Source organism: Anolis sagrei, chromosome X, assembly GCF_037176765.1.
Source record: "Anolis sagrei isolate rAnoSag1 chromosome X, rAnoSag1.mat, whole genome shotgun sequence".
Classification (NCBI taxonomy): Eukaryota; Metazoa; Chordata; class Lepidosauria; order Squamata; family Dactyloidae; genus Anolis; species Anolis sagrei.
In genome coordinates this window covers 221,556-237,488 of record NC_090034.1, presented here as the reverse complement: position 1 = coordinate 237,488, position 15,933 = coordinate 221,556, and the positions used below count along the sequence as shown (strand labels likewise).

Below are 15,933 nucleotides of genomic sequence, written 5' to 3'. Positions count from 1 at the left end.
TGCAGCCATCTTAGTTCTACTAAAGTGCTTCTGGGACTTGGTATTGGAGATTCCTAATCTGAGAAGGCACATCGGAACAGCCAGGTCTTCAGTTCTTTCTGAAGACTGCCAATGTAGGGGCCTGCCTAAGATCTTTGGGGAGGGCGTTCCAGAGTCGGGGGGCCACCACAGAGAAGGCCCTGTCTCGCGTCCCCACCCAATGCACCTGCGATGCAGGCGGGATCACGAGCAGGGCCTCTCCAGATGACCGAAGCAATTGCGTGGGTTCATAGATGGAGATGCCGTCACGCAGGTAGGCAGGTCCCAAACCATTCAGGGCTTTGTAGGTAAGCACCTGCACCTTAAATTGGGCTCGGAAGATAAACGGCACCCAGTGGAGCTCCTTGAACAGGAGGGTTGACCTCTCTCTGTAAGGGGCCCCGGTTAACATCCTGGCCGCTGCCCGTTGGACCAGTTGGAATTTCTGAGCCGTTTTCAAGGGCAGCCCCACGTAGAGCGCACTGCAGTAGTCCAATCTGGAGGTGACCAAGGCATGGACCACCCTGGCCAGATCATATTTATTTATACCCCACTTTATCCCTCCTTTGAGGGAGACTCAAAGTGGTTTAACATAAAAGCATTCGCATATGGTTTAAATTATTATTATGTTATATATTATATTTATAATTATTATGTTATATATTATATTTATAATTACTGTTATATTTATTTATACCCTGCTTTATCCCTCCTGCAGGAGACTCAAGGTGGCTTAAACATAAACATTAGCATACAACTTTATTTATTATTATGTTCTATATTATTATAATTATTATTATATTATATTTACTATTGTTGTTGTGATATTTCTTTGTACGCTTCTTTATCACTCTCGCAGGAGACTCAAAGCGGCTTAACATAAAAGCATCAGCATACAATTGATATATACTAGTATGCAAACATTAAACCAAGATGAAATAGCTTTATGTCTACCCGCTGTGATGAGGGATTGTGGGAGTTGGAGTCCGAAACGCCTGAAGGGAGGAGGGCCGAAGTTGTCCCCGGCAATAGGAAAGATTTCCAGGCCAATTAGATGTGACGCTGATGACCAGGACGGTTTTAAATAGTGTATTTTAATATTGAGATAAATGTTTTTAATGCTTGCCGTGTGTATGCTGTGCTCCGCCCTGAGTCTCTGAGTCAGGGTGAGAAGGGTGGAACATCAATGTTGTAAATAAATAAATGCATAAATAACCTTACCCGAGATGCCATGAGTGACGCATGGTCTTCCTTCTTGCCAGCGCTGGAACCCGGTGACGGGCTTCTGCGAGAAGCTGCTTCCCAGCGACCGCTGGCAATGGAGCGACGCGACCGGGCTGGAGCAGAGGGCGCTGGGGGGCTTCGCGCTGCCCTCGCCCCACTGGGAGTGGGAGGAAGACTGGCACCTCGACCAGAACTGCGCTGGAGAGCCCACAGGAAAAGGGGTAGGTCGGCCGAGCCCTGCCCTGCGCATCCTCCGCAATAGCATCACCTAACTTCCTGACTGGGAGAGCCGTTCAGCAGTGGAACTCTCTGCCCCAGAGGGAGTGTGGTGGAGGCTCCTTCTTTAAGCAGAGGCTGGGTGGCCATCTGTCAGGGGTATTTATTTGTTGTGTCAGAGCAACCAATCCATTATATTACATTTCTAACAGAACAAAGCAAACAAACAGAGAAAATACAAAATGTGTGAGTTTGGTAGTTGGTTAAATGTCCTTTGACCAGTGTCTGGCCCCTTGGGGTGCCTCTGGTGTCGCTGTGAGAAGGTCCTCCCTTGTGCCCCATGTGGCAGATGGGCTCAGGGTGCATTGCAGCAGGTGGTCAGTGGTTTGCTCTTCTCCACACGTCGCATGTCGTGGATTCCACTTTGTGGCCCCATTTCTGAAGGTTGGCTCTGCATCTCGTGGTGCCAGAGCGCAGCCTGTTCAGTGCCTTCCAAGTCACCCAGTCTTCTTCTGTGTGCCCAGGGGGGAGTCTCTCATTTGGTATCAGCCATTGATTGTGGTTCTGGGTTTGAGCCTGCCACTTTTGGACTCTCGCTTGCTGGGGTGTTCCAGCGAGTGTCTCTGTAGATCTTAGAAAACTATTTCTAGATTTAAGTTGTTGATGTGCTGGCTGATACCCAAACAGGGGATGAGCTGGAGATGTCTCTGCCTTGGTCTTTTCACTATTGGCTGCTACTTCCCAGCAGATGTCAGGTGGTGCAATACCAGCTAAGCAGTGTAATTTCTCCAGTGGGCAAATCCACTGTTTTAGTGTGATGAGATGTGTTCCACACTGGGCATGCATACTCAGCAGCAGAGTAGCACAGCGCAAGGGCAGATGTCTTCACTGTATCTGGTTGTGATCCCCAGGTTGTGCCAGTCAGCTTTCGTATGATATTGTTTCTGGCACCCACTTTTTGTCAGGAGTGATTTGAATGCAATATTCCTGCTTCTTGGCAGAATGGGGTTGGACTGGATGATGGCCCACCAGGTCTTGTCCAACTCTGCTAGGATTATTCTAGGATTCTATTATTATTAGTGGTATTCTATATTTTTATTCTATATTTTTTATTTTAAGGCATGCACGTACACATCAACATGTGCAATTCCCACCCCCTCCACCACCAGGATTGTTTTCTTTTACCTATTAATTCTTTCTGAGACAATCCTTATAGATTTTCTTGCTCTATAAGAGGCATGGGCCAACTTCTGGGTGTTTGGGACTCCAACGCCCACCATTCCCCACAGCCTCAGCCGCTTAAGTGGAAAAGGAAAGGGAAAAGGAAAAGGAAGGGGGCTGAGGCTGCGAGGAATGGTGGGTGCTGGAGTCCAAAACACCTGGAGAGTCAAAGTTTACTCATGCCATTTATATACACACACATACATACACATATACACATAGACACACGCACATCTGACTTACATTGACTCCCTAGTTAAGAACAAGGTGGACTGGATGGCCTTTGGGTGACCCTTCCAAGTTTATGATACTATATATATCTGTATGCTGCCCTTGAGTTACAAACATCCAACTTACATTTAACTCACACTAACAAACGGGGCTGAGACCACAGCAAGGGGGGGGGGGGGATTTCACACAGTATATTTGAACACCACCCGGGCGGAGGATGTCTCCAGCGGGACCGGATTGGCCGTGGAAGGCCCTTCCTTGCCTGATTCTGGCGCTGTTTCTGGCTTGCCTTCCCAGGGCTGGACGTACGCCATGGACTTCCCGGCGGCCTACACCAAGGAGCAGCGGTGGAACTCCTGCGTGCGGCGGCGGAGGTGGATCCGCTTCCGGAGATACGTGGCCCGGGACACCTGGGCACAGGTGCGCCCCCCCCTCCTCTCCCCTCCCCCTCTCTGAAAGGGGGCCGGAACATGGCGCACAACGGGGAGTGTCACCAGTACACACAGGTTGTGTTATTTCCCTGGAGAAGAAGGGGAACGGGGTGGTTGATCTGTACGTTTGAGACGGCTGGCTCTGGTTGAGATCCCAGGGGCAGCAGATCGGGGTTTGAGCACCATGCCTGTCACTTTTATGCAGCATTGCCTTGGCACCAAGTGGCTCCATTCACACACACACACACACACACACACACACTCATCCTCCCCCGTCCTCTCACCAAGGGCTGGTGAGATTCCTTTGCAGGAGTATTTTTATTTGTCGTGTCAGGACAACCAGTCAATTATATTACATTTCTAACAGAACAAAGCAAACAAACAGACAAAATACAGAATTTGTGAGTTTGGTATTTGGTTAAATGTCCTTTGACCTGTCGCTGGCCCCTTGGAGTGCCTCTGGTGTTGCCGCAAGAAGGTCCTCCCTTGTGCATCATGTGGAAGAAGGGCTCAGGGTGCATTGCAGCAGGTGGTCAGTGGTTTGCTCTTCTCCGCACTCACATGTCGAGGATTCCACTTTGTGGCCCCATTTCTGAAGGTTGGCTCTGCATCTCGTGGTGCCCGAGCACAGTCTGTTCAGCGCCTTCCAAGTCTGTGCACCCAGGGGGGAGTCTCTCATTTGGTATCAGTTCTGGGTTTGAGCCTGCCACTTTTGGACTCTCGCTTGCTGAGGTGTTCCAGCGAGTGTCTCTGTAGATCTTAGAAAACTATTTCTAGATTTAAGTCGTTGACATGCTGGCTGAGACCCAAACAGGGGATGGGCTGGAGTGATGGGACCCTTGGTGGTTCCTCCGCTCGGTCCAGGCTCCACCCGCCCTGTGGGAGGGACGTCCCTCCTGCCCCTCCCTCTCGGTCCAGGACTGAACCCGGCCGTGATGTTCCTCCTTCATCAGCCTGGCAAAGGTCACTTCATGGCTGAGATGTCCCTCGCTTTGGCTGTCACGCATTGCAACCACTTCCACTCTTCCCGGTGTTCTTCTTCTTCTGCTCCTCAGCTTCTCCTTCAGGCCAAGTGCTTGCTTTTGCTGCAAAGGCTGAGTGTTCTTTCTCCAGTTGAGACGCCCCTTCTCCCAGACGCGTCCCAAGGGAGGCAGAGGGGCCCAGGAATCCCTGAATGCTGAAAAAAGGAGCAAAACCAATGCTTTGTCCAAGGCTTTCATGGCCAGAATCGCTGGGTCACTGTGTGTTTTCCGGGCCATGTTTTAGAAGCACTCTCTCCTGATGTTTTGCCTGCATCTATGGGTTGTGAGGCCAATGCTGTTTCCCTTCTTCCTTTTCTCTGTCGCAACAGATTCCGTCCCCGGAAGATCCCAGGCAGCTGCCGGATCCGTTCAGCGACCTCTCTGTGGGCGGGTGGGAGATCACCGAGGAGCCGGCGGGCAGGCTCTCTGTCTGGGCCGTCTCTTTGCAAGGAAAGGTACGTACGCGGCAGAGGAGGGAGGAAGCAAGCAAGCAAGGAAGCCTTTTGTCGCCACTGTGTGCATCTGTTTGGGGGGGGGGGGAGGTTGTGTGTGTCTTCCCCCCTCAAAATAAACCAAGGAGGAGAAAATGTGACATTGCGAGACGATCCTGGTTGAAGCCCCCTGCGTTCCCTCGGGCACTCACTATCCCCTGTCAGGATACTTGGAAGTATTCTATGTATGTTTTCAAATGTGTTAGTAATGGATTCAGTTATGTCCAGTTTTGTGCACTAGATTGTTACTATTAGAGAGAGAGAGAGAGAGAGAGAATAAGGCCAGAGAGGAGAGTCCTTGAAACGATAGCAAGGAGTCCTTGCTATCTCCCATTGGTCATGGGAGATGGCAGGGATTCCTTTGCTTTGGGAAGACAAGGGAGGGTGCCAGCGAGAAGGCAGGTAAGGCAGGAGGGCAGGTGTCCTTCTTTGCCTGTGTGTTCAGTGCTGTACTCTGTGAGCCGCCAAGATGTAGTCGTGTCTTGAAATGCTTTCAGTAAACTTCGTTATTTTTGAAACTGAAGAAGACTGCAGTGTGCTCTGTGAGTCTGTGTGAGCGAGTAACCTCAAGGACTCTGTCACACACTGACATCCCCGTCCGAGCAACGACTCTCAACTCAAAATGCTCTGAAGTTGGGGCGCTCTGAAGTAGAGGCTCCACTTCTGCAGAAAATACTAAGTTGGCAGGCATGAGCAAACTTTGGCCCTCCCTCCAGATGTCTCAAACTCCAACTCCCAGAATTCCTCACAGCACAAGAGCCTTCCTTTCTTTCCCTTCCTTTCTGCTGAAATGGCTGAGGGGGGAAAGGAAGAGGCCTGAGGCCTGGCTGCTTCTATTATGAATATTATGATGGGTCTGGCTATGTCTCCAGGCAGCAAGCAGTCAGGGGCCAGCGGGTGCCACCCGGGCTAAGGATGTCTCCTCCAAGGCAGCACGCACGCCAAAGGGAGCAGAGGACAGGCCTGCAAATCGTTCTCTCGGCCGCCCTGAGTCCCCCCCCCCCCCCCCCCCCCGGCCAGGAGGTTGAGAACTGTGGGGTAAAAATACCCGAAATAAATAATAATAATAATACTAATCTCTGCTGCAGGTCTGGTACCGAGAAGGCGTTTGCACGCACAACCCCGAGGGCTCCTCCTGGTCCGTGGTGGCGGCTCCCGGGGAGGCCGTCCAGATCAGCTGCGGCCCGGATGACCTGGTCTGGGCCGTCCTGTGGGAGGGGCAGGCCGCGGTCAGGGAGGGCGTCGACAGGAACAACCCCCAGGGTGAGCTGTGGTGGTGGTGGTTGTGGTATTATGGCCATTTTTTCCATTATTATATTACTTTTTATTAGTTTATTTTATTATATTATTATATTTTATTTATTATATTTTTGTTATTAGATTCTTTTTAATTTATATTATATTATATTACTGCATATTTTTTTATTATTACTATTAATGTTTTATATGCATATTGTTATATTTTATTTTATTATATTATATTAATATTTGTTTTGTTATTACTAGTCTATTATTATATATTTAATTTTTTCATTATTATATTACTTTTTATTATTTTATTACTTTTTATTATTTTATTTTATTATATTGTGATATTCTTTTTAATTTACATTATATTATATTATATTATTATATTTTATTACTGCATTAATTTTTTATTATTACTATTAATGTTTTATTTGTATATGGTTATATTTTATTTTATTATATTATATTAATATTTGTTTTGTTATTACTAGTCTATTATTATATATTTATTTTCATTATTATATTGCATTACTATTATTTTATCACTATTTTTATTATTTTATGATTTATTACTATTTTTATTATTTTATATTATTATATTATTATATTCTTTTTAATTTACATTACATTATATTATTATATTTTCGTCTGTATTAATATTTGTTATTATTAATGCTTTATGTGTATATTGTTATATTTTATTATATTATTTCAATATCTGTTTTGTTATTACTAGTTTATTATTATATGTTTATTATTTTCATTATTATATTGCATTACTATTATTTTATCACTATTTTTATTATTTTATATTACTATATTATTATATTCTTTTTAATTTACATTATATTATATTATTATATTTTATTTCTGTATTAATATTTTATTATTATTATTAATGTTTTATGTGTATATTGTTTTATTATATTATATTATATTATAGTAATATTTGTTTTGTTATTACTAGTCTATTATTATATATTTATTATTTTCATTACTATATTGCATTACTATTATTTTATCACTATTTTTATTATTTTATTATTATTATTACATTATGATTATTAATATAGTCCGCTTGGTGGCGCAGCTGGTTAAATTGCTGAGCTGCTGAACTTGCCGACCAAAAGGTCGGCGGTTCGAATCCAGGGAGCGGGGTGAACTCCCGCTGTCAGCCCCAGCTCCTGCCAACCTAGCAGTTCGAAAACATGCAAATGTGAGTAGATCAATAGGTAGCGCTCCAGCGGGAAGGTAATGGCGCTGCATGCAGTCCTGCCAGTGGCCACGTGACCTTGGGAGATGTCTACGGACAACACCGGCTCTTTGGCTTAGAAATGGAGAAGAGCGCCAGAGTCGGACACGACTGGACTTCATGTCAAGGGGAAACCTTTAAGTTTTTATTATCAATATTATATTAATATTTTATTGTATTATTGGTATATTAATATTTTAGTAAAGGTAATATTTTATTATAATTACTAGCCACCCCCTGCCACGTGTTGCTATGGCCCACATGGGGGTTCTGTGTGGAAGTTTTGGCCCAATCCTGTCGTTGGTGGGGTTCAGAATGCTCCTTGATTGTAGGTGAACTATAAATCCCAGCAACTACAACTCCCAAATGTCAAGATTCTATTTCCCCCAAACTCCACCAGTGTTCACATTTGGGCATATTGAGTATATTCATGCCAAGTTTGGTCCATATCCATCATTGTTTGAGTCCACAGTGATGTCTGGATGTAGGTGAACTACAACTCCAAAACCAAAGGACACTGCCCACCAAACCCTTCCAGTATTTTCCATTGGTCATGGGAGAAATGTGTGCCATGTTTCATCATTGGTGGAGTTCAGAATGCACTTTGATTGTAGGTGAACTATAAATCCCAGCAACTACAACTCCCAAATGACAAAAATCAATTTTTTTTTAGTGAAGGGCATACATTGGCCTGATAGGTGCCTTGTGTCCAAATCTGGTGTCAATTCATCCAGTGGTTTTTGAGTTCTGTGAATCCCACAAACGAACATGACATTTGTATTTATATAGATTATTATATTATGATTTTTTTTTCATGTCAGGAGCAACTTGAGAAACTGCAAGTGGCTTCTGGTGTGAGAGAATTGGCCGTCTGCAAGGATGTTGCCCAGGGAACGCCCGGATGTTTTGATGTTTTCCCATGCTTGTGGGAGGGAGGCTTCTCTCATGCCCCCTTTGCATGGGTAGCTGGAGCTGACAGAGGGAGCTCATCCGCACTCTCCTTGGTTTCGAACCTGCGACCTGTCGGTCTTCAGTCCTGCCGGCACAAGGGTTGAACCCACTGCACCATGGGGGGCTCAGCAGTAAAATATAATATAATATAATAATAGTATGATATAACATAATAAGGAAGAGGGGCCGACCAAGGGCAAGATGGATGGATGGTATCCTTGAAGTGACTGGACTGACCTTGAAGGAGCTGGGGGTGGTGACGGCCGACAGGGAGCTCTGGCGTGGGCTGGTCCAGGAGGTCACGAAAAGTCGGAGACGACTGAACTAATGAACAACAACAACAATAACATAATATAATTATTGTATTATGACGTGATATTGTACCGTTGCCTTATTATTATTATATTGCCTTGCTACTGTTATGAAGTCCCTCTGCTTTGGGTCTTGGCTGACCGTTTGCCGCTTCTCCTTCTCCTCCTTCTTCCGCCAGGTCTCTCGTGGACGGTGGTGGAGCCTCCGGTCCCGGGCTGCGGCCTCTTGCACGTCTCTGTGGGCGTGAACGTGGTCTGGGCCCTCACCAAAGACCGGAAGGTGAGCCAGCCCAGAGGGACGCCGTCTGCCCGCACTGGACTCTTCCCCAACTGCAAAGCAGGAAAAAGGAACCCAAGATTGCTCCTGAGCAGTTGCAGCAGCCGCTCCTTGGAGTGCATTGGATCCCAGACTGGAAGGAACCCCAGGGACACCCAGCCCATGCAGGGAGGCACCATCCAAGCCCCCCAGGCAGATGGCCATCCAGCCTCTGCATGTTTATTTATTTGTTTGTTTGTTTGTTGTGTCAGGGCAACCAGTCCATTATAATAATACAGAAATAAAATATAATAATATAATGTAATTTAAATTAAAATGAATATAATAATATAATAATATAAAATAATAAATAGTAATAAAATAATGAAAAACAATTGCCATAATAACATAACATATACAAAATGTGTGAGTTTGGTAGTGGATTCAATGTCCTTTGACCAGTCTCTGTCCCCTTGGAGTGCCTCTGGAGTTGCCGCAAGAAGGTCCTCCATTGTGCATCATGTGGAAGAAGGGCTCAGGGTGCATTGCAGCAGGTGGTCAGTGGTTTGTTCTTCTCCACACTCGCATGTCGTGGACTCCACTTTGTGGCCCCATTTCTTGAGGTTGGCTCTGCATCTCGTGGTGCCAGAGTGCAGTCTCTTCAGCGCCTTCCAAGTTGCCCCGTCTTCTGTGTGCCCAGGGGGGAGTCTCTCATTTGGTCGTTCTTCTGTTTTCAACCTCTGCTTCTTTGGCCCTGAAACTCAACAAAAAAGTTCCTGTTTTGTAGCAGATTTCCTATGAGGTGGGTGAGGTGGTAGTCGCCCCATCTTCTGTGTGCCCAGGAGGGAGTCTCTCATTGGGTATCAGTTCTGGGTTTGAGCCTGCCACTTTTGGACTCTTGCTTGCTGAGATGTTCCTGCAAGTGTCTCTGTAGATCTTAGGAAACTATGTCTTGATTTAAGTCGTTGACGTGCTGGCTGATACCCAAACAGGGGATGTCTCTGCCTTGGTCCTTTCACTATTGGCTGATACTTCCCGGTGGATGCCAGGTGGTGCAATACCGGCTAAGCAGTGTAATTTCTCCAGTGGTGTAGGGCACAGACACCCCGTGATAATGCGGCATGTCTCATTCAGAGCCACATCCACTGTTTGAGCGTGTTGAGATGTGTTCCACGCTGGGCATGCGTATTCAGCAGCAGAGGAGCATAGCACAAGGGCAGATGCCTTCACTGTGTCTGGTTGTGATCCCCAGGTTGTGCCAGTCAGCTTTCGTATGATATTGTTTCTAGCGCCCACTTTTTGCTTGATGTTCAGGCAGTGCTTCTTGTAGGTCAGGGCATGGTCCAGAGGGACTCCCACAGAGTGACTCGCCACAGAAGCGACCAGCATGCAAGCAAGCAAGCAAAACAACCCAATAATAATAATAATAGAAGCCTAGAGTTCCTTCTACTATGTAGGAAGACACCATGCAAGCCCTCCCAACAGATGGCCTTCCAGCCTCTGATTTGAAGCCCCCAGAGAAGGAGACCCCCACCATCCCCACTTATTCCACTTTCAGAATTTGGGGAATAGCTTGATTGACAGGTCCTTGGCATTGACCGTGCTTTGCCCTTCTTCTTCTTCCCAGGTCTGGTTCCGGAGGGGCGTGAATTCGCACAATCCCTGCGGCACCAGCTGGATCGGGATGGTGGGTGAACTGGTGATGCTGGACGTGGGCCTCAATGACCAGGTGAGTGAGGGTCGGCCTTCCCACTGGGAACCACCGGCGGGAGGGAGGGAGGGAGGGAGGGAGGGAGGGAGGGAGGGAGGAGGCCGGGAAAGTCTTGGTGGACATCCACTCCCCTTTCACTCAACGTCCAGAGGGTCATTGAACACAATCCTAGTGGAGTGGAATGGCGGCTGGATTGGGACCTTGGACTTGGAGTAAGGGAATAGTAATAATAACAATAATAATAATACAACAGCAACAAATCTCTCAAGGTGGCTTTGGAACACGTTCCTGTTTCCGAGAAGTAACTATTTATTGGTTTTATTTATTTAATATTTAAATAAATTATTATTAAATTTAATTAATTAATTAATTATTAATTTTTTATTTAAATACATTATTATTAAATTTAATTATTATTAAATTATTAATATTAATTAAATATTAAATTAAATTATTATTAAATTAAATTATTAAATTTAATTATTATTAAAGTATTATTAAATTTATTATTATTTATTATTTATTATAACTCTTATCCACCTCTCTTCATGGCTTGAGGTGGGTTACAATGCAACAGTGCTAAAACACACAATCAAAACATGTAAATTATTATTAAATTATTAAATTTAATTATTTAATTATTAAATTTGATTATTATTAAATTATTATTAAATTTATTATTATTTAATAAATTGTTATTTATTAAATAATAAATTATTTATTATTATTATTATTATTATTTATTATATTTCTTATCCACGTCTCCTCATCACTTGAGGTGGGTTACAACAGTGCTAAAACACACAATCAAAACATGTAACTAGTTAAAATATACATATTAAAATATGTTATTATTATAATATTATATTCTTATATTACTTCAATTATTTTATAATTATATGTGCCATTATATTATAGTTATAATATTTTTATAAATTTATTATATAATAATTATTGAATTATATGTGCATTATATTATTGTATATAGTATAATTATATTAAATGTTTTTATTTTATTATATTATTATGATATTATAAGCTATTATATATTTTTGTTATACCATTATTTTTATATTGTTATATATTATTTTATATTACATTTTATTATTTATATATCATAATATTATATTATTATTACTACTACTATTGGGTTATTGTAGGATTTTTCGGGCTATAGGGCCATGTTCTAGAGGCATTTTCTCCTGACATTTCTCCTGCATCTATGGCAAGCATCCTCAGAGGTAGTGAGGTCTGTTAGAAGTCACTACCTCTGGGTTTATATATCTGTGGAAGGACCAGGGTGGGACAAGGGACTCTTATCTGCTGGAGCTAGCTGTGAATATTTCAGCTGGGTTGTTGTAGGGTTTTTTTCGGGCTATATGGCTATGTTCTAGAGGCATTCTCTCCTGACGTTTCGCCTGCATCTATGGCAAGTATCCTGAGAGGTAGTGAGGTCTGTTGGAACTAGGAAAAAGGGTTTATATATCTGTGGAATAATGTCCAGGGTGGGACAAAGGACTCTTGTCTGCTGGAGCTAGGTGTGAATGTTTCAACTGACCACCTTGATTACTACTACTATTGTTATTATTACCGAACGTTAGGGATTATGGTGGGCGTTGGGCCATGCCAGTCCTAGAGGGGTTGTGTTCAGGTCACACGTTGTGTTGTAGTGAGTGTGCAAGGCGTTCCTCCCGCAGGTGTGGGGCGTCGGCTGCGAGGAGCGGGCGGCCCTCTTCCGCCAGGGCGTCACGCGGAGCGAGCTGAGCGGCAAGGCTTGGAAGGCCATCACGTGTGGACGGGACACGGACCGCTCCCAGGCGGGGAGCACCACCAGCCTCCTCAGGTAACACCTCCGGGAAGCCGCAGGGACGCTCAGAGGGAGGAAGAGGAAGAACCCTTCCTCCAATATAAGCAAGGGTTGCAATAGGGCCATGCAATGCTTCAGAGGGAGGCCCGTTTCATAATTGGGAGGTTTGTGCGTTCCATTAATACAAATCTCCGAATTACTATTCAAGACGAGACCCCCCCCCCAACTCCGAAACGTTCTGAAACTTGGCCGTCCTAAAGTCGCAAATGTTACCGGCCAGCGTGGCAAGTTTCATCCTGAAAGCCATAAAAATGACAGAGAAACAAGCCTCGACATTTTCCCCATCGCAACTCATGGAACAAATCTTAACTAAACAATTACGAAGCTTTGGAGATTCGGATTATGAAACGGAACGGGGCCCCTCCAAATCTTTAAAAATATCCTAAAAATCAGCAGATGAGCGGGTCTTTCCGAAACTTTGCGGGATTGATGCCCTGCTTATGTTGTCTCTGTCAGCGTGTGACCCCTGGGTCATGCACAGAGTCCTTGAGGTTACTCGATCACACAGACTCACAGAGCACACTGCAGTCTTCTTAAGTTTCAAAAATAATAAAGTGTACTGAAAGCATTTCAAGACATGTCTACATCTTGGCGGCTGAAAATGGTGACTCGCAAAGCGCAGCACGAAACACACGGACAGAGAAAAACACCTGCCCTCCTGCCTTACTTGCCTTCTCGCTGGCACGCTCCCTTTTCTTCCCAAAGCAAAGGAATCCCTGTCATCTCGTTTCAAGGACTCTCCTCTCTGGCCTATTCTCTCTCTCTCTAATAATAATAACACTCTAGTGCACAAATGAACAAAACTGAACATAACTGAATCCATTATTAACACATTGAAAAACATACATATAATACTTGCAATTATCTTGACAGTCTCGTCGTGCAGAAATTCAAGGGGATGCCTCTTGTCGTTTTAATTTCAATGCTTTGTGAACAAAAAATCCTAAAAACCAGTGGGTGGGTGGATGAGGCTGGATGGCCATCTCTTGGGGGTGTTTTGATGGTGCTTTTCCTGCAAAAAGGCAGAAGCGGATTGGACTTGATGGCCTTCAGAGGCCCCTCCCAACTGAGCCTCCTTCGGGAGAGGTAAAGCAGAGCATAAATACATATAATAATTGTAATAATATATTTAATGATATCGATAATAATAATAATAATAATAAATATTGCAATACCAGTAATGGATACACAGCTGCTGTGAGTTCCTTCGGGAGAGATAAAGCAGGACAACAACAACAACAACAACAACACTTGAGGAAAGTTAAAGCAGGATATAAAGAAATAAATATTAATTATTATTATAATATTATAATGATGTGTGTCTGTGGCGGAGGTGTCCACTTACACAGTGCCCCCCCCCCCACTGCCATTGCAAGATAGAGTGGCCGCCATGAACTAACGTGCAGCCCAAACGCCGCCCACGTCCTCCCCAAGCACCACACTGCCCACCACCCAGGAATGCTTTCATTGGGGGAGAATTTCACCCCAGACTTGATGTGTGCCCCCCCCCCCACAGGCAGGCATCCCAGGGTTCCTTGTGTGGAATTTACATGACCCCGCCCACTGCCTGACCCTTAACCCTTTCCTACACTTTCCTACGGCACATAGCAAAGACCAACTGCACACACTGCAGGGTTTTGAGGGAAATGACCTTGATTTTGGGAAGTGTAGTTCACCTGCATCCCGAGAGCACTCAACCCACGCTTGGCACACACACCCAACATGGCGCAAATACTGTAAATACTGGCAGGATTTGGGTGACTGGCCTTGGCATATGGGAGTTGTGTTGCGCAGAATCAATTTGTTGCACAGTAGCAATGTCCAACATGTCCGAAACCCAATGCCAAAGACCCAGACCAGTCAGAAGAAATAAAACAGTAGAGCTTTACTCTTGGTTGTAGAGTTGAAAATAAAACAGCTTGGCACACTTACATAGTCTCTGTAAGTAATACAGAATAAATCTTCTGTGTTAGAAATCATAGAGCATAACAAAATAAAACATGGTTACTTCACCATAGCATAAGCTTCTTGCACCTGCTCTCCAGCAAATCAAACTTCCAACTGCTAACCGTTTGCAAAAGCCTCAAAAAACTGTTACATTCAAAAGGTGTGGCCTAGCCTTGCTTAGCTGAGCTAGTTTTGCAGCTGCAGTTAATCATTCACGCTTTGCAAGGCTTTTCTGTTAGGCTTTCTTTAACACACGCACACCGGGCTTACAACAATATACCGTAATAAGTTATAGTTCACCCTTATCCAGAGAGCACTGAATCCAGCTGACAACAGATCTGGACCAAACTTGGCCCACACACCCAACATGGCCAACTGTGCACACAGGCCTGGTTTGGGGAGGGTTGACCACGTTGAGTCTTCTTTGGGAGAGAGAGACAAAGTGGGGCAGAAATGGAAACCAGAACAACAACAACAGATACACAGCCACACAGCGGGGCATAAATAAATATAATTATAATATATTCATATAATGTATTATAATAATATAGCAATGAATATAATGCTATAGTAATGGTTTCCCCGCCCTTCCTTCCTTCCTTCCCGTTCTCTCTCCCAAGTGCCGGCTGCTTTTTCACGGATGACATCAGAGAACAATCCGCCTCCGCGATCCTCCCAGACGGGGCGCGTCCCCCCGACCTCGAGGGCGCCGCTGTTGCTGCTGCTGCTGCGAGCGGAGAGGACGGCCGTGGCGAGGAAGGCGCAGCGGCCTGCCCGGTGGTCTCCCCTCTCGCCGAAACGCCTCCCGCCCTGGAGAAGAGCCTCGAAGACCCCCCCGCAGAAGAACCCGCGGCCTCAGAGCCTGAGTCGCCTCCGGCCGAGCTGCGGTGGAGCAACATCGATCTCAAGGAGGCCGGGAAGCCCCCGCCCGCCAGCAACGCCCTGGCGGAAACGAGCAGCCTGTGCTCCTTCGGGGGCTTGTCCGTCGGCATGGAAGACCCCTTAGTCACCGACGAGCACCCGCTGTGGGCCTGGGTCTCTGGCGGGGCCTGCCTGGTGGAGCCGCACGGCCCCCCAAAGTGGTTCACGGCACAGTCAGGTAGGAAAGATTCCTTTTCGTTATACAATGGGACAGCGACTTACGACGGCCCCAGCTTTGAGTTAAGAGCTGACACTTGGCCTGGGTTTGGCTTTGAGTTACGAGCATCATTTTGAGTTGAGAGCTGTCACTCGGTCTGGGTTTAACTTTGAGTTACTAGCATTGTTTTGAGTTGGGAGCTGACACTCGGTCTGGTTTAGCTTTGAGCTATGAGCATCATTTTGAGTTAAGAGCTGATACTCTGCCTGGTTTTGCTTTGAGTTGCGAGTATCGTTTTGAGTTAAGAGCTGACACTCGGTCTGGGTTTGCTTTGAGTTACGAGCATCGTTTTGCGTTAAGCCTCCTTCTGCTTTAATCTACTTGACCTTCGCAGACTCTGTGATTCACTCCTGTTTCCCCAAATCTGCCTTCTTCTATCCTCATTAAAAAAAAGGCAG

General features: G+C 45.2%; 1 protein-coding gene across 1 annotated transcript in view; it reads left to right on the top strand.

Moving 5' to 3' along the window:
• LOC137097952 (tectonin beta-propeller repeat-containing protein 1-like) overlaps positions 1-15,933 on the top strand; it is a 40,500-nt gene that overhangs the window by 4,471 nt on the left and 20,096 nt on the right. The window contains exons 3-10 of the mRNA XM_067473438.1: positions 1,281-1,463; positions 3,208-3,330; positions 4,693-4,818; positions 5,943-6,117; positions 8,796-8,896; positions 10,500-10,601; positions 12,281-12,426; positions 15,018-15,496. Coding sequence (XP_067329539.1) covers positions 1,281-1,463; positions 3,208-3,330; positions 4,693-4,818; positions 5,943-6,117; positions 8,796-8,896; positions 10,500-10,601; positions 12,281-12,426; positions 15,018-15,496 — 1,435 coding nt within the window. The remainder of the gene's footprint in view (positions 1-1,280; positions 1,464-3,207; positions 3,331-4,692; positions 4,819-5,942; positions 6,118-8,795; positions 8,897-10,499; positions 10,602-12,280; positions 12,427-15,017; positions 15,497-15,933) is intronic.